At 34.1% G+C, this 24121-nt stretch overlaps 1 protein-coding gene across 1 annotated transcript in view; it reads right to left on the reverse strand.

Annotated features, from left to right (window-relative positions):
- CYP39A1 (cytochrome P450 family 39 subfamily A member 1) overlaps window positions 1-24121 on the reverse strand; it is a 134422-nt gene that overhangs the window by 62283 nt on the left and 48018 nt on the right. The window contains exon 7 of the mRNA XM_074237105.1: window positions 17886-17976. Within this exon, the coding sequence (XP_074093206.1) occupies window positions 17886-17976 (91 nt within the window). The remainder of the gene's footprint in view (window positions 1-17885; window positions 17977-24121) is intronic.

The following is a 24121-nucleotide window of genomic DNA, read 5'->3' on the forward strand; positions in this document are numbered from 1 at the left end:
AGCTTCCACTTGCCCAATTCTAATTGTTAAGACTTTCTTTTCTTCAGTGAGATTTTTAACTCTTTTTCCATTTGGCCAATTCTGCTTTTGAAGGAGTTCTTTTCATCAGTGACTTTTTGTATCCCCTTTCCTATATGTCCAATTCTGTTTTAAGATTTTATTTTCTTCAGTATTTTTGCCTCTTCTAACAAGCGGTTAATTTTCTTTTCATAATTTTCTTCCTTTGCTTTCATTTTTTGCCTAATTTCTTCTCTACCATTCTTATGAATTTGAAAATCATTTCCATTTCACTTTTGTTAAGGTTTAGTTTGTACTTGATTGTCTTCTTTTGTGCTTGTGCCCTGCTCTTCCCTTTCACCACAGAAGCTTATGGACATATTCTTTTTTGTTGCTTGCTCATGTTTCTACACTATGTCAGGGTGAGGAAGGAATGGGGCACTGTCTCAAGCTTCAGACTTTTTTCATTGCTATCTATTTCCCAGAATTCTTGGTCCATTGTGACCAAAAGCGATAACCCCCTTGGGGTTATCCCATCTTGACCAAAAAAAATGGTCTTCCCTGCCCTGAAGAGGGTATAATAAATGGAGTTGCAGTCTAATCCTGCAACTAATAATAATAATACAGGAGTCCTCTGTAATTTCTGACCAGTAGTCAGGTCCCCTTACTGTCTCTGGTTTCAGAGTTTCTGAAGCTGCTGCCGCTTCTGCTGCCACCACCTGGTCCTATCATGGGAAATGCATCCATATGGGCTTGGGTTAGCCTCCAACTCCATGTCATATATTTCTCCTGTGAACCTCCTAAGTTGTTTTGGATTGGGAAAAAACTCTGGCTTTTTGTTGTTTCTGTCCCACCAGAATTCAATTTAAGGTCTTATCTGAAAGCTGCTTGGAAGAGAATATTGGAAGAACTAAGCTGAGCGCTTTCTCTGCTCTGCCATCTTGTCTCCATCTCTCAAAGTCCCTAAATCAGTGTTTTTTAAAGCATTTTCCTAACTGTATTTCAATATAATTGATTTCTTTTGCATTTTATGCATTTAAGCACATTATTCTGAGGAGTCCATAGGCTTACCTAAACTGCCATAGGAGTCTAGAACACGAAAATGCGATGAACTTCTATTTTCAGTAAATTAGGGAAGCCCCAAGACTTGGACATCTTGAATAGAAACCTACAGTATCTGTCACCTCTGCTTCCAAGACAACTCCTGCTCCAGGGAAGAAACTATGTATACATTTCTGTTATCAGAGTGCATGGCAATGTTCTCTCTATTAAACTGGTTTTTGTTGTTTATCTAGACTCCTCTCAGCAATTAAAAAAACAAGTACTAGAAAGCACTATTTCTTCGGGGTTTTCTTGGCAAAATGCATTAGTGATTTGCCACTTCCTTCTCCAGCTAATTTCACAGATGAGCAATGAGGCAAGCAGGGTTCAGTGAGGTGGTCATGGTTCTACAGCTACCAAGTGCCTGGAGACAGATCTGAACACAACAAGAAGACTCTTGATAAACTCTTCCTGACTCCAGGTTTGGTGCTCTATCCACTGCACCACCTAGATGTCAAGGAATCATTTTTATTTGTAGATAACACATAACAAAAACTGGCACTTTGCTTTTCAAGGGCAGGGATTTAGGATTCTTTTTTAATTTCTTTTTTCTACTCTCTCCCATCTAATCAGTTTTATATATGCTTAACTTGGAACTGAACCTCCACCTCTACCACCACAACCACTACTACTACCACTAATAACTTTCAATTAATTGAAGCTGCTACATTCCCCCCCCTTCCTCTTTCAACACAATCTATATCATTGATATAATGTAGCCTCTTTGAATGTTCTCTCCTTTAACTACAGCATCAAATTATGAACCATTTGGACAGTGGCACAAACAGTTACAAAGAGAAAACAACTTATTCTTTGAAGGACCACAATTATGCCACATTGTTTGACTTAATTTCTTTTTAAAATTCTGAGTATTGAACATCTTAACATTGTTAGTTCACACTATGGTCTCATACTTGTGCAACTGTTAAGAAAACCTACACATGGTTTTGATAAACCAATAAAGTTCTTCTATTTCCAAGTAGTCTCTCTGGGAATCATGTGGTACCAAACCTTTTTCTTGAGTCTCCACTACAAATAGCTACAAAGTCATTCAATTATCAACTTCCAAGTGAATTCACTTGGCAATGAAGTTTTAAAATTTGTTGAGTGGTGGGGGGGGTAGGGGGCAGGAAAATTTCTATAAATTGTATACTGCCCTAGCATTGTAAAAAGTGAGTACTAAGCTAAATCAAAATCATAAGTCAATTCAATAAACACTTATTAAATGCCCAATGTATGTTAGTCATTATGCTTATGCTTGGAGCAGAAAAGACAAAATGAATGAAAAGGGGACGGGTACATTTTAATTTCACTTGTCCTCTTCAAAAATGAAGGATGAACAACATTCAGTTTGACCCTTCATGTGCCATTGCAGAATTATAATTTGCATCACTATTTATGTCTCTTCTGTAAGTTCATCTGTGGGAAGGACTCCATTATTTGGCATACCTCTTTCCCCAATGACTAGCACAATGTTTTAAACTTAGTGTTCAAGTCACAGATTAAAACATGATCATTGGGAAATGTTCCTAGAGAATTCTATGAATGTTACCTATAATGTAAACTAAGCAATAAGTCCTATATTTTAGAATTGGAGGAGGAGGAACATGAATGTTAGCCTCTCATTCTACAGTTGAAGAAATTGAAGTTCATGGCAATGAACTGAATTGTTCCCATGTGCTCTTGAATTCTAGACCCCTCTGTCTTCCTAAATGATATGTTTCTGAAGTAAGCTATCAGACATTTTCATTAGAGATTGCATTGCAAACTTCTCTGCTACTTAATTCAAAGGACATTTTTCTACTGTCATCTTTCCTCAATCGTTGCTGCTTTTGAAAACAGAAATCCTGCAACTTTCTCATATCTTGGCTTTCTGATTCATTTTTGAGGGGTGCATCTCATTTATGGTCAAAAGGAAGAATAAAATGACTTTCAAAATTTGTCAATCATTCAATATTTAATCTGAGAATAACATATATTATATTTTAAAATGCCAAGATGATTTTCTTCTAGTTTCTGATTTGATAAAAAAGGTATTTGTTGATTATTTTTTGGTTTAAAAGGACAAAAGAAATGAAATTTCTATTTTATTCAGTTATTCTTTGGAATATATAGCATTTTTAAGTTTATAAAGAACTTTATACATATTATTTGTCCATTTGGTCCATACAACAATGAAATAAATCAGCTTCCATTGTGTTAAGTGTTCCCCTGAACTTGTCTTTTTAAGTTGCCTTGTTTTCCAGAAACACTGGACCCAAAGCTTGCAGAAAGATCTGAATATATCAAGAATGAAGCTTTCCCCAACTCCTGCCCCCACAGTTGGCATAATTTGTTGTTTGTATCCCAAGCTGGGCTCCCTTTATGTCATAGGAGTCAAGACAGGGTCTAGATCATCCTATTCAGAGTCTATCAGATCCCAAGAGAATGTAGCTGTTGCCTTCGCTTGCTCCTCTCCTTTCAGAGGGGTTTTGTCTTTTTTCCCCACCTTTACTACACTGCTCCCCCTTCCCCATCCAACCTATGTCATACTCCCCCAGCAGTATTGCCTCCTTCCTTTGTCCTGTTGTTATAAAAATGCAAATTCTGCGTATGGATTGGGAACCCTTGGGGTTCCACATGAATGTTCATTTCTATTAAAATATACCCTAGTATTCTCAGAAGATTCTTGAAATTATGATTGTATGTTGATAAGTATAACCAACATTTTATAGATGAGGAAACTGAGGCAAAGAAAGACTAAGTAACTTGCCCAGAGCACTAGTAAAAGTCTTGAGGCTGGTTTTGAACTCAGGTCAATGTATTGCTTATTTCTCTTTCAAGGTGATAGCACATACTAGCAGTTGACATTAATAATTAGTTTGGTTCACATTTTTCTATATTCACCACATTTTAATAGAAGTATGCAAGAAATATCTGTAGATTTCTTGGGATTCTAGAGTAGTTAATGCATTGATAGGATAGTATTAACTTAAGGCTGACTACTATTAAGTATAATTCAGTTCTATTTAATGTATTGAATGCCAACTAAAAAGGCCTTTTAAGAGACCCCATTACACTGAGGGTGAGGAATAATATATAAACAGAGGAGGAAAGATAAAACATATATAAACTAAATACAAAATAGCTTGAGGAAGAATTCCACTAAAAACTTGTGGAATCAGAAAAAGCTTCATGAAGGATGTGAGAACTTTGCTGTGCTTTGAAGGAAGCTTAGGAACTCAATAGGCAACAAAAATCCCCAGACATATTTCATATCACACTAATATAGCTGCAATATTATGAACAATAATATTCCTCAGATGTTTGTTGTCACTCACTGCATTTAAGCAGTGTCATCCTTTTTATACTTAATATGCACCTACTATGTTTAAGACATGGGGTTAAAGGGGCAGCTCAGTGGTACAGAGGACAGAACACCAGTCCTGAAGTCAGTAGGACCTGAGTTCATATCCAGCCACAGACACGTAATAATTATCTAGCTGTGTAACCTTAGGCAAGTCACTTAACCCCATTTCCTTAAATAAGTAAAAATTAAAAAAAAAACACATGGTGTTAATTGCTTGGGGATAAAACTAACAAGCAAAAAACAAAATATCTTAACACAGGCTACTTTCAAAAAGCTTATAATCCAATGGGAAGGGGGGGGAGGGAGGGATAGGGAAGATAAGTACACAGTTACATTGGATTCTGTAATTATAGTCAAGGAAACATCCCCCCCAGTTTTGAAGTAGGTGAAGGTGAAGGTGAAGAGAATATTTCATGAAGGAGAAGGAACCATGTCTCAAAGAAAGAAGAAACTACTGCAACAGATGACTTTGGGGAAAGAGTTCATTGTGGACATGAGAAAGAGCAGAAAAAGAAATGAGATGAAAGGATGAGGGAAAAAGTACATACAATGTATTATTGATATTACCATGAAACAACATTGTCTGGGTGATCTTCAATACACATTAATTAGGCTCAAAATAATTACTCAGTCTTCCCTAAATTTTGGTCATATTGATACAGTCTTGGGGCAAAAATGCTCAAAGCTTAGATAAAAATCCTCCCTTTGGAGGATTTTTCGAAGAATCTTGTTTCTCTATTATAATCATGTAAATAAAAAAATCTATTGTATATTGTAGAGCAATTAAAATAGGTATTATATTTCAGATACTATGTAATCAAAAAACTAATGGATTTGTAAATAAAAATGTATAAATTAATGACTTAACATACTGAAAATAAAACATTATATCCTCAAAATCTGATTCTAATCAAGAGGGTACAATTTTATTAAAGAATAAAAGGTAGGGGGAGAAAAAAACAAAAATAAACCTAAAATGGAAACTATGGTGGATTTTCTAAATCTCTTTCAATGAATGCTTCTTTTTATCATGACTTTTAGAAATGGCTTGGTAACTACACTGTGCATATTTCAATGCACATCTGTGGTCTGGACCTGTAATGTTTTGCATCTAAAATTAGAAAGCTCAGCTTGAAAGAGTGCCAAGGTAATTATGAAAAGGGCTATAGCCTAAAGGAGATCAGGACCAAGATGGAATACAGACCAGGAAAGAAACTGTGGATGATGAGGATGGGTAAAAAACCATCTGTTTAGATCCTGGCAGAAATAAAATAGAGCTCCAAGTCTTAAGCTTGGATAAATTTATGGGAGAAAACAAAATGAGACTGTGACATTAGGGAAAATAATAATAATAAAATCATACCTAGAATAATATGAACAGTTCTCAAAATCAAAGCATATTATAATAATACTTTAACTTCATAAAGCACTTGACAGGTTTTTAAGATTTTTTAATAAATCATATACTTTCATCCTTTAATAATTATTTAATAACTTAATAATAATAATAATGATAATAATAATAATAATGGCAAGTGTTACCATACATTTTGCAAGTGGGGAGAATGATACTTAGATACTTGTGACATCCCTAAAATCACACAGGAAGAGAAGGGCTCCACACTAAAATCCAGGATCTCTTCTCTCAGAGAAGGGGAAGCTCCATCTTTCCTATCTATATTTTTGTACGGGCTTTGCCCATTATCCCTGGAATGCTCTTCCTCATCTCTGTCTCTTAGAATCCCTTTCATAATCATCTCAGTTACTTATACTGTTCCCATTAAGACTACCTTATATTGGTAATATTTTTATATGTATATATGTATGTATTGCATAAATATAAATCTGTATATGTGTACTGTTTAAAATTGGAAAATATTAGTTTAACATGGAAATATATATTACTCACTATGTGTATGGGTGAATATGTGTACATATATATGTATGTATGTATGCACACATGTGCATATGTTTTCTTCCCTTTTAGAATATTGGCTCCTTGAGGGCAGGGACTCCTTAATGTCTTTGTACCCTCAGCTACTAGCAGAGTACTTGTATGTAAGAGGTTCTTAATGAATGCTAGTAGACTTTGATAAGCATAAAATAATAGCATATATTAATTACAAATTATTATCAAAAAGTACTTAGTGGTTCAGTAGGTTGAAATAACAAAATTCAGAGACTGTGAAGATCTATGACTATTACTGAAGAAGTATAAAACAAAGAGATCAACTAAAATGAATAATCATCCTCCAAGATGGCATAATCAATTGCTATAATGGCTATTCTGTAATTAGCTAAAAAAAATCTGAATGGTTGCTTGAAAATTTTATTGGTTTTGTTGAATAAATCAAGAACATCCATTATAATCACTATTATTTGATATGGTTCAAGAAATTCTAGTTAAAGCAATATAAAAAAAGAAAAAGAAATGAAGGCATCAGTATAATAAATGAAATAAACAAAACTATCTCATTCCCTAATTGATAAATGGTCACAGAATATGAACAGGGAGTTTTTCAGATGAAGAAATTAAAACTATCTAAAGTCATATAAAAAATGGTCTAAATCATTATTGATTACATAAATGTTCATTAAAACAGCTCTGAGGTACCACTTCACACCTATCAAATTGGCTAACAAGACAAAAAGGCAAATGATCAATGTTGGAGGGGATGTGGGAAAACTTGGACATTAATGGACTGTAGGTGAAGTTGTGAACTGATCCAACCATTCTGGAGAGCAATTTGTAAATATGCCCAAAGGGCAATAAAACTGTGTAAACCCTTTGATGCACCTACTAAGTCTATATCCCATTTTTTTAAAAAAACATTTATTTATTTTCATCAGTATGCACATAGATATTTTTAAGTTGCAAAATTTCCTTCTACCCTCCCTTCCCTTCCCTCAGATGCCAACAATCAAAGTTAGTATTGTACATTCACATTTTGCTAAACATGTTTACAAATTAGCCATTTTCAGTATGAAGAATTAGTTTTAAGGAAAAGAGATACATAAGAGATAATTTTAATAAAGTGTTCATCAGATTCTGAAGAGTTATTTTTTTGTGAGTTTTGTTTTTCTTCCTCTGGATGGTGATAATACATTCTATGGCCAGTCTAATACAGTTGTTCTAGCTCAATGGACTGATGAGAAAAACTGTTTCCATCAAGGTTGCTCATCTCACAGTATTTTTGCTAATGTGTACATTGTTCTCTTAATTGTCTATATCCCATCATGAAAAAAGGGGGAAAAAATCCACACGTACAAAAAAAATGTATAGCTGCTTTTCTTGGTAGTGGCAAAGAATTAGAGATTGAGGGAATGTCTATCAATTGGGGAATGGCTAAAAAATTGTGGTACATGAATGTGATGGAGTATATTGCTCTGCAGAAATCATGAATGGGTTGATTTCAGAAAGGCCTGGAAAGACTTACATGAACTAACGCTGAGTGAAGTGAGCATATCCAGGAGAACATAGCATATATTAACAGTGACGTTGTATGATGGATGATCAACCATGATAGAGCCAGTTTTCTTCAGTAGTGCAATGATCAAAGACAATTCTAAAGGACTTGTGATGGAAAATACAAGATACACTCAAAGAAAAAACTATGGAATCTGAATGCAAACCAAAGCATACTATTTTCCATTTTTTTTTTTAGGTTTTTGCAAGGCAAACAGGGTTAAGTGACTTGCCCAAGGCCACACAGCTAGGTAATTATTAAGCATCTGAGGCCGAATTTGAACTCAGGTACTCCTGACCCCAGGGCCGGTGCTCTATCCATTGAGCCACCTAGCTGCCCTATTTTCCATTTTTAAATTTGATGCTTGGTGTTGTTTTTTTTGTCATGCTTTTTTCCCCTTTTTCTCTGATTCATTCACAACATGACTAATATGGAAATATGTTTAACATAGTAATATATGTATATAATCTATACTAGGTTACTCGCTTTCAAGGGGAGGGAAAGGAAGAAGGGAGAAAAAAATGTGGAACTTAAAATCTTACAAAAAGTGAATGTTGAAAACTATTTTTGTATGTAGTTGGAAAATAAATTTATTTTTAAAAAATCACTTTTTGGACATACTATGATGATCTAGCTAAAGAACTCCAAAATTAAATGACAATAATTTTAATAAAACTGCAGTATAGAAAATAAATACATATAACTCATCAGTCAAAAGGCTATATATTTGGGGAAGCTAGGTGGCTCAGTAGATAGAACACCAGCCCTGGGGTCAGGAGTACCTGAGTTCAAAATCCAGCCTCAGACGCTTAATAATTACCTAGTTGTGTGGCCTTGGGAAAGCCACTTAACCCCATTGCCTTGTAAAAACTAAAAAAACAAAAAAAAAAAAAAACAAAAAAAAAGCTATATATTGCCAACAAAAAAATCCAACAGGAAGAGATAGAGATATTCCAGTCAAAATAATTAAAGAATGTATCACCTACTTGTGAGTCTATCTAGGAAGACATAAAGGAACTATATACATGCACTTAGAAAACAGTCTTAAAAGAAATAAAGCCCAAATCATTTGATAAGTATAAAGATAGGTCATGCCAATATAATGACAGTGACTATACTGCCTAAATTATTTTACTTTTTCATTAACAAACCATTCAAACTACCAAAGAATTATTTTAAACCTCAGAGAACTGTTATATGTTTCACAATAGCCCTGGGAAAAGAGGTAGCCACCAGCAGCCAGACCACCAACCATGTGTTTCAGTGTGTCTCCAGGGAAACACAGAAACATCCCATTGGCCTCAGCAAACACCAGATACCAGCACTAGAACCAGCACCAAACAAGAGGGATACTCATGGGCCTCAAGGCAATATCAGTGCAGCTTTAGGTAAACAACCCCAAAGAAAAAAATGGAAAGTGGTTCTAAGCCCAGAAAAAATTCATGCAAGAGCTCAAAAAATCATATAAAAGAGGCAGAAGAAAATTGGGAAAAGAAATGAGATCAAGAAAATCATGAAAAAAAAAGAGTCAAAAGCTTGGGAAAATAACTGCTTAAAAATAGAATTGACCAAACAGAAAAAGAGATATAAAAATCCATTGAAGAAAATAACTGACCTAGAAAATAGTTCCAGGAAAAATGTCAGAATCATTAGATTACCTGAAGGCCATCAAAAAAAGGAATTGGATAGCATCTTTTGAAAAATTATTAAATAAAACTTTCCTAATATCCTGGAATCCAGAGGACAAAACGGACACAGAAAGAATCCATTAATCACCTCAGGAAAGAGATTCCAAAATAAAAATTCCAAGGAACATTATATCCAAAATTCATAATGATTAGGTCAAGTAAAAATACCACAAGTGACCAGAAAGAAACAATTCAAATATCAGGGAGTCACAATCAATATGACTCAGGACTTAGCAGTTGCAACATTAAAAGTCATGAAATTTGATATTGTGGAAGGCAAAGGAGTTAGGACTACAACCAAGAATTATCTATCTGCTGAAATTAAGTATTATACATCAAGTGTGGGGGGGTGAATGGTTGTTCAATGAAATAAAAGAATTTCAAGTTTTCATAAGGAGAAGACCAAAATTAAACCAAAACTTTGACCTCCAATATCAAGACCCAAGAGAAACACAAACAAGTAAAAAGAGAAAAAAAGAAACATAAGGGACTCAATAGAGCTAAACATCCTTACATGGGAAAATGATACTTATAATTCTTAAAAATTGTATCACTAATAGGACAGTTAGAAGAAATATATTAAGACAGAGGGTATGTGTATAATGTAAATTTAAGAAAATGAGTTAAAAATTAAGGAAAACTTCCAGTGCCAAGATAGCAGAATGAAGAAGGAATCCTCTGAAACCATCCCAAATTCCCCTCCAAAGAACTAGAAAATTGCCTTAGATTGATCTAAAGAGCATGGAAGCAAGAAAGATCTGGCTCACTAGGGTGGGAGTTCAGCTGCTGACCTCACAGCAGCCAGCTGGAAGCAAGTCTCTAAGCTTGGAGAAGTGTACCAGCAAGACCCCAATCTCCTTCAAACAACAGCCTTCTTAGACAAGTGGGTCACCTACACAGCATTGCAAGCACAAGTCACCACCAAGACCTTTACTCAAGACCATAAAAAATCCAATAAAGTTAAACTGTTTTATGAGTGATTTCATTTAATTCATGTTTAAAGTTTTGATAATTAACTGCATGCCTCTCCATGTCATTTTTCTCTTATTTATCCCCCTCTCTCTTTTACCTACATTCTTTCCCTCCTTCTCTTCTTTGTTTTTCTGACAAGGCAAATGGGGTCAAGTGACTTGCCCAAGGTCACACAGCTAGGCAATTATTAAGTGTCTTAAGCCAAATTTGAACTCAGGTCCTCCTGAATCCAGGGCCAGTGCTCTATTCACTGCACGTCCTAGCCATCCCTCCTCTATCTCTTATTAATCTCAATCTACCTTGAGCTAGATGCAACACCTGGCATTGATCAATAACGTTCCTTTCTAGATTCTAATTACCAGATCTACATCTCTTTGTTGAGCAATATTTGTTGAGTTGGACATCTCAATCTGAATATCCTGTAGACATCTCAAGCTCAACATTTCTAAATCAGAAATCATTATCTTTCCCAAAAGAACACTCACCTTTTCCAAACTTCACTATTCCTGGAGAGGATACCACTCCTCCCAGTTACCAAGACTCATATCATCGTTTTATCTGTGACTTCTCACTCTCACTCATCCCACATAGCAAATCCACTGCTAAATCCTGTGTATATCTCTACAACATCTTTCTCATCTATCCCCTTCTTTATTAAACTGACTCAACAGTCTTCTATCAAGTCTCTCCTCTAATTTATGTTCCACTCAGTTGCCAATATAATTTTTCTAACATATAAATCTGACCTAGTCACTTTACTACTCAAATGCTCTAGAAACCCTCCCAATTAACTTGATACATAAAATACCCTGCCTGAAATTTAAGATTCATAATAACCTTACCATTCTTTATCTATCTAAACTTCTCATATCTTACTCCCCCCTTCCACTCACTCCAGTTATTCTAGCCTTCTCACAATGCCTCAAACAAAACATTCAATTCTTTCCTTGCCTTTTCCCTGTCTGTACCACATATCCTGAATACTTTCACTCTCACTTCCATGTCTTAGTTTCTATGGCTTCCTTCAAAACTCAGCTCCATTTCCAATTTCTGCTAAAGGCCTTTCCTGATCCCATCCCCAACCCTCCAAAATGCTATTCCTTATTTTTTTCAGATTACCTTCCTCTATTCTCTCTCTAACTTGTATGTGTACATTAAAGTGGGCTTAGAGGACAGACGGCTCTTTTGCTTTCCTTTATGTTCCCATATCAAGACACATAGTAACCATTATTAAATGCTTGTCGACTGATTGGCTTACTTTAAAAAAATAAAATAAATTAATCTGATCAAGAATCTCTTAAAAGAAATCATGAATAGAAGTGGAAAGGAAACCAACAGTAATGATCTCAAACCACACAAAAAAAACCCAGTAGTCATCAAAATTTTGGAACTGTTTTTAAAAATAAGTTAAGTTGATTAAGTATTCACCTTACAGAAATAAAATGAATAAAGTGCTTAATAAATCCATGGATACTAACCCTTAGAAAAAACGATTATTATTTGAAAATTATTTAAAAACATGGCATCACCTCCATGATATCATGTTCCTCTTCAAGAAAGGACAAACATTACCTAGCCTTAATCACTAAACGGGCTTTGCCTCAGCCAAAGTGAGACTAATAAATAAGGTCAAGGTCTCCTACTACATCCAGGGCCATCTCCAGTAATCCTGATCCATATTTGATCACTGGACATAGATGGCTGTAGAGGAGAGAGTGGGGTCATTGATTCTGCACAGACCTCCCTCACTTAAATTCAATTCCCTTGCAAAGTCATGGTATCACTTTCCTGATATCATGTTCTTCTTTGAGAATAATGGAAAAAGAGCACCTCTATATGGGTATGCTTATTTTGCTAAAGTTTTATCAGATTTTTTAATGGGGAAAAGCATATTGGCATACATTTAAAGGTTTAAAAAACTGAGTATGTAACTCACTTCATGATACAAGAAGATGATAAAATCCCTTTGACTATCAGATTTGGTTTCAGATGATATCTGAGTAGCTTACCAATTAAAGATAAAACCAGTATGGTTAGTACCTAGAAATTCTCAAATACAACCCTATAATAAAGCAAACTATTCTCTAAGTGCAGTCACCTTGTAAATGTCATTCCCATCCTAATCAAAATTAATTTTACATAGGTAAAAGAAATATATCCCTTTAAGAATCATCATAATTAACTAGATAAACTAGTTCTAAACTACAAGGGCAAGGAACACCTGAAATGCTTAGCTTCCCTAGCCACTTATTAGGGATTATACACTATGATTCTGCTAACCCAACAAGGAAAATTGCAGAAAAATTTTAGGGATTTTTGAAAACAAGCAATACTGCTTCCAGTTGTGAGATGTGAAAGGCAAGAGGGTGAGATACAGATAGGGAAAGGGTCAATATAGTCTCAAAAAATACATTCTTTTTGAAACCTTTCAAATCACAATTGATTTGGATATTCAGAAACAAAATGTTCATGGTCTAGAAGCCATTGACTACTAACTAACAGAGACACAGCCAAGAAAAAAGGAAAGGATTCAAAGGGCATTATCAAGGACAGAGCCATTTCTGACTTCCTAGGGAAGAGTCAGAAACATGTTAATTACTAACTATAGATCTGTATCTCAAATTGCTTAAAAGAAAGCCCTACCTAGTCCCACTGGACCCTTAAATTCACTATGTCTAAAAATGAGTTCAACTCTAACCCTTGACCTGTTCCTTTTTCACTAACATCACTGTTCACTATTTCCCATGTTTCATAAATTAAATAGGAGAGCAGGCTGGATTGTCTTTAGGAAATTATGAAGGTCTTTTTTGACCTCCAAGTATCTCACTGAAACAAAAGGCCATCTTTTTATTACAACATTCTACCAATTCTACTCTCTGTGTTGATTTTGTCCTACAAAATGATGGGTTCTAGAAAGTGTGAAGTCTAGGAAAGCAGTTAGGTGGAGAATGCCCTGGTGCCTTCTTCAAATGGAGGATGTGGGAAGAGCTCCCACATGTCTACTTCCCACCCTCTCCACAAGAGCCAGAAGTACTGAGAAGATATGAGTTTCAGAGTTGATTTCAATATGATAAATTTTTAATATGACATATATTTCAATATATTTTCAATATGATAAATTTTAATATGATAAATCATGAAATCTAGGAGAGCAACTGAGATCTCTCTCTCTCTCCCTCCCTTCCTCCCTCTCTCTCTCTCTCTCCCTCCCTCTCTCCCTCTCCCTCCAACCTTGGGAGGTAAATGCTATTATCATTCCCATTTTGCAGATGAAGAAACTGAGGCAGACAGAATTTAAGTGAGTTGCTGGAGGTCACATAGTTATTAAATGTCTAAGGTCAAATTTGTTCTTACATTCCAGATCCAGGTCCAGCACTCTATACACTGTCTAATTTCTAGCTGCCTAATGTCATCTCCCTTTGGGAGGGGATGGTGTGCATTGTCTAAATCTTGTATCTTTCCTAGAATCTAAAACAGTGCTCTGTACATAGATATTTAATGAATGAACTTTCAACTAAAGTTTTCCACCACTTTAAAACATCAAGTTTGAATAAAAAAGTGTCACAATTTCTGAAACCATCAATCATAAACCTACATTTCTAGAATTTGTTCATTATTTACTGTTAACACTGCAACAAATTCTGAAGACTGTATTCTTGGGATTTTGATTATGAATTAGTCTTTTAATTAAAAAAAACTCATTTTAAAGCACTCACAAGAAAAAAAAATCAATTTTACAGTTCCTATAGGACTTGAGGATACCTATACTGTTCTGTTCTTCTGGGCTTAGGTGAGAAATCACACAAGCCTTAGAAATGATTGTGTTGTGATCCACCTTCCCACTTGTGATTCGTGTATATAATATATGTATTCACTAAAGCAAGGTGGAGTTCTGATTAAGAGAATTCCAGATTTTCAAACATGTTCCTTACAAAGAAAGGATTTAATTATCAGCAAAAACAAAAACAAAAAACTAATTTATTTGTGGAATGGTCACTGTCTTGAGAACTCTTGTGTAAACTATTGCAGCTTTTAGAAATCTCAAGTTAGAGGATAATTTTAAAGAAAAATATCTTCTGGGGCAGCTAGGTGGCGCAGTGGATAGAGCACTGGCCCTGGAGTCAAGAGTACCTGAGTTCAAATCTAGCCTCAGACACTTAATAATTACCTAGCTCTGTGGCCTTAGGCAAGCCACTTAACCCTATTGCCTTGCAAATATATATATATATATATATATAGATATAGATATAGATATAGATATAGATAGATAGATAGATAGATAGATAGATAGATAGATATATAGATATATATGTATGTATATCTTCAGCCATAACTGGTGTTTACCCCTAATTGTCTTGTCAACAGTTCTGAAAGGGAAGTTTTTTCATGGCTTCTGCAACCCCCAAGAGATCTTCCCTATACTTACTACCTTATGTCCATCTACTATGGATTCAAGCTTATATACCAACATCCACATAATTCACTAATCAGAACATCTTTCCAAGGAAGAGTTATGAAAGTGAATTGCTTTTGCTTTTGTTTAACATCTGCTTAATACTTTTAATCCTGCTATCTTTTAAAAAAATGTTGTATATTCATGGCTTCAGCAAACATCAGACTTAAAATAATTTAACCAGTATTCAATGCTCAGATACATAAGAGCATAACTCCATCAGGAATGTAAAGTACAAATTCACTTTAATATTATTAGTAAAGAAATAACTATTTATAATCTTTATCCTTAATCCACCAAAAAGCGGAGAGTAGAATTCAAAGAGGATAACATATTAAATCCAAACCAAATGTTTAACGTGTTACTGGAAAACCAACTGCATGTCCACAAATTTCTAACCATAGAAAATTTCAGGAATGAGTCATGTGTCTGTGTGCATATGTACACACACTAAGACATATATATGTATATATCAACGCAAATATGTATTTAAGTATACAATATTACAAATGATAAATTATTAATATATCACAAGTGTTTATCCAAGAATTTTCCCACACAAAATAATAGCTATGAATTTGATAGTAGTCCGAACAATTTCATATTCTGACTCTAACAGTGGCACCTCACTTATTGTTCACACTGTTATTTACTCTCAAGAAGTTAGGAGTATAAATTCCCAGCAATTTTAAATTCCCCTAAAAATCTGATACAGATCTGCTATCTAGAAATTTCTCTGAAACTTTTTATTATTCCTACAATCCTATGATCAAAGAATTGAAGATAGAATTTCTTAGAAATTGATCTCCAGTTTTATATCTGGATATGTACTGATGGAAAGACAATAATAAAATACTTATATTTCCATTGGTTTTTAGAGGTAGCATTATTTTCAACCTAAAAATGTATAACTTCTATCCCAAAGACTGCACACTTGTTTCAATCTCTAATATGTGGTGTAATGGAAAGCAACCTACATTTGACAATATAGAAGACATCAATTAGATTTATATCTGTCAATTATTTCTAGTATGATCTTAGGCAAATCACTTCTGCCTTATAGACTTCAATTTCCTCTTTTGTCAAAAAAGGAGGCAAAACTTAATCCTTATGACTTCCTTTTTGATAAAAATTCTAAGGTCAACTACAGACTATAAGAATGGAACTTAGAGACCATCTCATCACTGTCCTTTTCAGTTGATCTCGATAAATTATAACTCTCCTCCATCTCCAATCTCCATGCCCTCCTATAATTTCTACCTTTTAGAATTTCTAGCTCCCTTCAAAGCTCACCACAAATGCTACCTCAATATTTCCAACTGTTAGGTTTCCCCTCCAAATTATCTTGTTCTTTGTATCCTTTTGTATATATTTATAAAGATGTACATACATGTTGTTTCCCACAATAGAATGCAAGATCCTTTAGGTCAAGGATTGCTTTACTGCCATCTTTGCATCAAATATAGTGTTATCTGGCAAAGTAACAAACTTAATGAGCAGGTACTTATTAAGTATGGGTTCTGTGTCAAAGATTATGCTAAGTACTGAGGATACAAAGTCAGAGGGGAAAATGTCCATACCCTCAAGGAGCTTACACTCTACTGAGGAACACAGTATATGCATAAATAAACATTCAAAACACATAAAAATAGACACAAAGTAAATGAGAGGGGGAATCAGCAAAGACTTCGGGTCAACTAAGCACAAGAGCAGTTTTGAAGGAAACAAGGAATTCTGGAAGGTTGCAGGTAGGATCAGCATATTCCCCACATGGGAAAAAGCCAAAGAAATTGTCTACACCTGGAACTTTGTGTATGAGAAACAAAAAAAAAGGCTAGTTCAATAAATAAATCAATGCATTCTTGTTGATAATTAATAGAAATGAATCAAAAAATTTTAAAAGATAATCCAAATGAAATTCTTTCAGGAATAATTTGGGTCATTACTTTTCTCTTTTGTAGTGTATCTTTTTTATAGCACTAATTTCTAATTTCAAATATGAACCAAAGAATTCTCATACACTACTTTACTGTGCCCAATCCTGGACCTGACACATAAATCATGGAGATTTTCTCAAGCCTCAACTTCAGGGAACTGAATTGAGTCACTTTGTAATCTGATACCATGTTTTTATCATTATTTTTATTAGAGAAGAGCCAAGCACTCTACTAAGCCATTTACAAATATATCTTAATTGATTAGGTAAATAGTTTATAAAAATGGGTCTTCAATAATAGGGCTTCATTATGTCATATGGAATAAAAAAAAATAAAAATTCAGAGAAACATGGGAAGACCAATTTGCAGCCAAGCAGAGGGGGAAAAGCAGAGATAAAGAAACAATTTACCTATGAAAACTACAACAATGTAAATTATAAGTAAGAATTACATACTAAAAGGCAACAAAACTGAGGTAAAGGATGTTAAATGGTATCATATTAGCAAAATCTTTCCCTTTTGTTAACCATCAATAAACTATGAAGGTAGAGTAACAAGTTCTGTCAGTTGTATTATGCTCTTAGGTAATATTCTGGGGATAGCAGTCATGGGATTATATGCCGGGAACTGGAAGGGATCACTAAAGTCATCTAATGTCTTCATTCTATAAATGAAGAAATGTAGGCAAGAGAGTGACTTTCCCTTAGTCATAGAAGTAGAAAATTTCAGAGGTGGGCCTTGAACATCCACCCACTTAGGTCTAGACCTCTCTCTGTTATACCACAGTGCTGTGCAGAAGTTTTCTAGTTGTGCCTCTTGTAACAAAACAAAATGGCATAGTAAAACTTAAAAATCAAAAAAAAAAAGACACCCACCACCACCACTACCACAGTCTTCAATTGTTTATCTATGTTTTTGTACCTGCTTCACCAAACACAGAAGAGATGCCTTCCATAATATTCTTGTAAATAGAAGGGTGATAAAGAATAAAAACAACTGTCCAATATGCAACCTTAAAGAGAAAAAATAAAGCAGGTTAAAATTTTAAATTGCAATGACTATTTAGGGTGGGGGGAGATTTAATATGCAGTATGAAAACACTATTTACTAAAACTGTTTTACAGGATAGAGAAAACTGTGGCAAACAGAGTTTAAGTGACTTGCCCAAGGTTACAGGGGTAAGTAATGTATGAATCCATGTTTGAACTCAGGTATTCCTGACTTCAGGGCCATGGCAATACCATATATTTCTTCTAATAAAGGGCATAACTAGGAAGGAACTAAGACTGGCTTCCATAGACCACAGATGAAATTCATATAGTGCTAGAAAGGAAAGAGCATGAAACTTAGGGTCACAGAACATAGATTCAAATTCTTGGCTCTTCTACTTACTTATTCCCTGTATGACCTTAGTCAATCTATGAGCTGTGATTAGTCTAATAGCATAGTCACAACTTACTCGTTCAGCAATAGAAAATTGTAAAATGTTATATAACACATACTCTGAAGGGGAAAAGCCTTTATTTTTCAAGCCTTCAATGTAACATATACATATATATACATACATATATATATATATACATATATATACATACATATATATATATACACACACAATTAGCAATCCACATATATTTTACATACAATAAACACATTTTAGCATGATGACCTAGAAATTCTACTAATTTTTAAGTTGTGAAAATTGAATTTCCTATTATTTGTACAAAAATATGACATCAGAGGAGGATATTATTGTAATTGGAAGATTATCTGTCTTGAATTTAATGTCAACTGTAATTTCTTCCTTGATAAAATATTAATATTTTAGGTATATTTTAGGTATATTTAGGTACATTTTTTGATATTTATTATAATTTATATAAATTATGCTATATAATACTTTGTTATAATGTTTATTTGTTATAATCTTCGTTATAATTTGTTATAATTTTGTTTAATACTTAGTTATAGTTTATCTTGATAGTTATGATCACAGTATTTAGATATAATAGTAGCTTACATTTACTTAAGGTTTGCTGCTGTAATAGACAAAACACAACTATTATCTCCATATTGCAGATGAAGAAAGTGAAACTTAGAAAAGATGAAAACCTATCTGAATGTAGCTAAGCTAATCCTCAGATGAAAGAAATATGGTTTGTCACTAGGCCCAGACACAAAGTCTTTCCAGCTTAGTAGAACCAGACAAAACATGTGTTCTCCTGGCATGGCCTTTAAGAACCAGGATGACCCCCACACCAGGAAGAGACATGGAAGCTTGGGGCTTATATGTTGAATTAATAGAATTGGAGGATATAAAGTGAGACAGCTAGCTTGGCACAGCAGATCTCAGAATCAGGAAGATTTTGTCCTTGTCTTTCTTCTGAGACATAAGGGCTATGTACTCATCAAATCTGGCATCAACTAGATTCATTCCACTTTCATCTATGACTCCAAGATACACTGAAGGATATACAGCAGCCACACTCTAATAAAATCACCTCAACATACAGACTAAACCAGGTTGAGGGTAACAGACCCTTCAGTGAGTTAGTAAGGGTGGTGTCCACTTCGACCATGTGAAGGCTTTTCCTGAGGACTGGACAGATAAGGATAATTTGTTCCAATGGTTATGAAGGTGGCTGCAGTAGGCACTGTGGAGTACTAAGAGCTGGATCATACTTCAAAGAACCTGGGTCATACAGTGCATCCTTGGCCATCATCAGTCATCCTGACTTTTGTCCTGTCACTGGAATTCAATGATACCAGAAGGGACAGTAAGATTGACAACTTTGTACAACTCTTCTTTACTTAATCCAATTCATGAGGAAGTCAAGACATCACTCCATAATTATATTGATCCTCTTCAAAAATGACTGTATTGGGCAAGTCATTTTACCTCTTGATGGTAAACCTTTAAGACCACAAGTTGCAGAAAAGGCACAAAAAGTTTTCTCATTTGAGAGTTTCTTGAACCAATGAAACCATAAGTCTGGACCATCCCCTTCTTCCTCCCCCTACCCCACAAACATCCAGAATAAAGGAGATTATAACCTTGCTGAATTTAGTCCTGATGATAAGATATCTGAAGTGCATTCAGATTTAGTTACCAAATTTCAGGAAGGACATTGACAAGCAGAATTATATTCAGAAGATAAGCAAATTGATGAGGAGATACTTTAGTATGGCTAATTAAGAACTGGTTGAAGCAAGTGGGGGGAGCTTAGTTTGGAGAAAAGTAGCCTTGACCACAAAATAATAAGTACTGTGCAGAAAATATAAATGTTGCTTCTATCTAAGGAAATACATCCTAACAATAGAACTGTCTATAAATATCTCAGAAATTAGTGAGTTCCACTCACCAGGAGTTCTTCAGGTAGAGACTGAATGATCATTTGTCAAGAATATTGTCAATATTCCTGTTCAGGTGTGAATTGAACTGGATATGTCCATTAGACCTAAATAAAATTACTTCTTCAGTGCCATACAGATCAAATTATCAAATAGCTACTTTACCAAGCTAGACAAAATAGTAACAAAATGCATCTGGAGCCACAAAGGGGCAAGAATAGCAAAGGAACTGATGTAAAAATATATAAAGGAAGGTGGTTTAGCTCTAACAGATATGAAACTATACTATGAAGCAGCAGACAGCAAAACTGTCTAATACTGGTTTTGAAATAGATTAACTGATCAGTGGATTAGTATAGGTTCAGAACAAGCTGCAGTAAATGACTACAGTAATCTACTGTTTGACAAACCCAAAGACATTAGTTTCTGGGATAAGAGCTCATTATTTGACAAAATTGTTGGGAAAACTGGAAAATAGTATGGCAAAAACGAGGCACAGATGCACATCTCACATCCTATACCAAAATAAGGTAAAAATGGATATAGAATTTAGACATAAAGAGTGATACCAGAGATAAATTAATAGTCAATATTTTATCTGATCTATGGGAAAAGGATAAATTTATGGCCAAATAAGAATTAGAGCATGTTATAAACTGCAAAATGAATGATTTTGACTATATTAAATTTAAAAGTTATTGCACTAATAGCATCAATACTGCCAAAATTAGGAGGAAAGCAGAAAGTTGGGAAACAATCTTCACAACCAGGAGTTCTGATAATATATTTCTAAAATATATAGAGAATTGCATCAAATTTATAAGATCAAAAGTCATTCCCCAATTGATAAATGGTCAAAGGATGTGAACAGACAGTTTTCAAATGAAGAAATTGAAGCTATATATATAAAATCATATGAAAAAATGCTCCAAATCACTATTGATTAGAGAAATGCAAATTAAAACAATTATCTATTAGATTAGCCATGAAGAGAAAAAGGGAAAATGATCAGTGTTGGAGAGGTTGTGGGAGGATTGGGACATTGATGCATTACTGGTGGAGTTGTGAAAGGATACAACCTTTCTGGAGAGCAATATGGAACAATGCCCAAAGAGCATTAAAACTGGTCATACCCTTTGACTCAATTCCAATTCTATTTCTATATCCAGAAGAAATTATAAAAAATGGGAAAGTCTTACCTGTTCCAAAATATTCATAGCAGTTCTTTTTGTAGTGGCAAAGAATTGGAAATTAAGGGGATGCCCATCAATTGAGGAATGGCTAAACAAGTTATGGTACATTAATACTATGGAATACTATTGTTCTATAAGAAACCATAAAGAGTTAGACTCTAGAGACTCATGGAATTATTTACAGGATCTGATGTTGAGGAAAAAAGGAAGAAAAACAAAACAAAACAAAACAAAACAAAACACACAGGGGGAAAAAAAAAGACTCCCGAATCTGAGTGACAAATGCTTTAAAAAATTATCTATGTATCTCTTTCCCTTAATCCTAATTCCCCATGCCAAAAATTACTAATTTGTAAATATGTTTAACAAAATATATGTGCAGAAAACAATTAGATATGTCCTCTAGAGTATAATATAATTCTTTGATTTTTATATAATGCCTATGAGAATCAGAGAGCATGGCTCAAATCCAGGCTTTCTATCTGTTAAGTACAATATTGTTTTTGCTATATTTAAAAAAAACAAACAAAAACTTCTGAAAACTTTATTATCTATAAAAATAATGATGTTTTGTTTTGTCATTTACATTCTTCAAGGAAAGGAAGAATGAAAGGGTAATTTAGGAAAGTAGAAGTGGTTTTCATTTTCAAAAATAAAATCATTCTGGAAAAGACTCAGATGAAGGTATCTTGAGATGCTCTTCCCCCGCCCTTACTTTATAGGGCTGAAATATACAATTTTAATTGAGTTCAGTACTCCCCTCTGTGGTCAAAAGGGGAAGAACTGAATATTTTTTCTCCATTCTTTTTTCCCCTAGAATTCTAAGATGGGGAACAGTTGGTCCTTTTTATACAAAATGACAGAAGGAAAGGAAAAGCTATTTTATAGATAAGTAAGAAAACTGATAAAATATAATTAAAGGTTTTCTTTTGTATGTATTTTATAGATTAGAAATAATAGAGTTGGTAGAGGATTTAGAGAACAGCACATATTTTTTTCCCAAATGAAGAAACTAAGATGCATAAAGGCTGAAACCCTTGACACCAGTTTAGGTGGCATAGAGAAATGAGTGCTGAACTTGGAAAGAGGAATATCTAGGCTCAAATCATGCCTCAGGTGTATAATTAGCTATGTGACCCTGGGCAAATCACTTAGCATCTCTCAGTCTCAGGTTCCCTCATCAGTAAATTGGGGAAAATAACAGTATTGTTCTCACAGGATTATGGTAATAATCAAATGAGATAACAAATTGCAAAAAACCCTTTGCAAATCTTAAAGTGCTACATAAATGATAGCTGATATTGGTGTTGTTAAAGGACAAGACCAATTCCCCATAGCTAAAGGAAATGAATTGATTGTTGGACCCTTGAAGATGGCCAAAATGACAAGTTCCAAAGGCTTACCCACATTTTGGGGCACAAATAATTCACATGAATATTTGAAATGGATCAAGGACATGAACAGGAAGTTCACAAAGGAAGAAATTCAAAATATCAACAAGGATATTAAAAAATAAGTATTTCAAATCCCTAATACCTGAAAAAAAGGAAAATTGAAACAACTCAGTTTTTACCTCACATTCATTAAACTGGCCAGGATGACCAAAAAAAAAAAAAAGGAAAATAGCAAGAGCTGAAGGTATTACAGCAAAGCTCTCAGTGGAGCTTTGAACTGTTCCGGTTTTTTAGAAAACAATTTGGATCTATATTCAAAAAGTCACTAAACCATATATATATACATATATATATATATATATATGTATATATATGTATCAGCAAGCTGTAAGAAAGTAGGCTTATAATCAAAGAGACCACAGACAGAGAAAAGGACATATGTGTACAAAAATATTTGTATCAGCTCTCTCTTTGTTATAAGAAAGGACTGGAAAGTACAAAGCATATCAATGGGGAAATGATATATAATATTCACATGCCATTATTATCATTATTATGATTATGATTGTGATTATTACACTAAGTTTCAGTGTGACATTAGTGAAAATAAATGTTTTGTTTTATTTTCCTATCAAAGTTCATAGACTCTCTTGAAATTTATTCACAGATGCCTTAGAGATCTGTGGAATTCAGTTAAGAATACTTGTCCTACAGCATTAGGTCAAATCTCATTAAGATGAATTTAAAAATGAATAAATATAAAATTTTGATTCTAGAACAAAAAATAAAGTAGAATATAAGGATAAGAGAAATGATTGGATATCAGTTGTTGGAGGACTTGACAGATTAGTAGACATATATGAGATGGCAGTTCAAAAAACTAATGCAACCTGGAGCTGTATTAAGCTTCATGGAAAAGAGTCACTTTCTGTCCTACTGATTCTTCTCTGTCTCACTTAAATCCAAGTCATTTGCCAAGACATTACCCTCCTGATGCCATTGATCATCTTTGAGAATAAAGGATAGATAGCGATACTGCAACAGACTTCATCTTCAGGATTATTTTTTTCAGTTCATGGCACCATAAATATAAGAAGGGCATTAAATAGCTGGAAAGTAAGTAGAAGACAACCAGAATGTAATATGTAATATAATATGAACATGTAATATGAACATTGGTTAAAGAATTGAGCATGCTTAGGTATGAAGAAAGAAAGAA

This window comes from Macrotis lagotis, chromosome 5, assembly GCF_037893015.1.
Source record: "Macrotis lagotis isolate mMagLag1 chromosome 5, bilby.v1.9.chrom.fasta, whole genome shotgun sequence".
Taxonomy (NCBI): domain Eukaryota; kingdom Metazoa; phylum Chordata; class Mammalia; order Peramelemorphia; family Peramelidae; genus Macrotis; species Macrotis lagotis.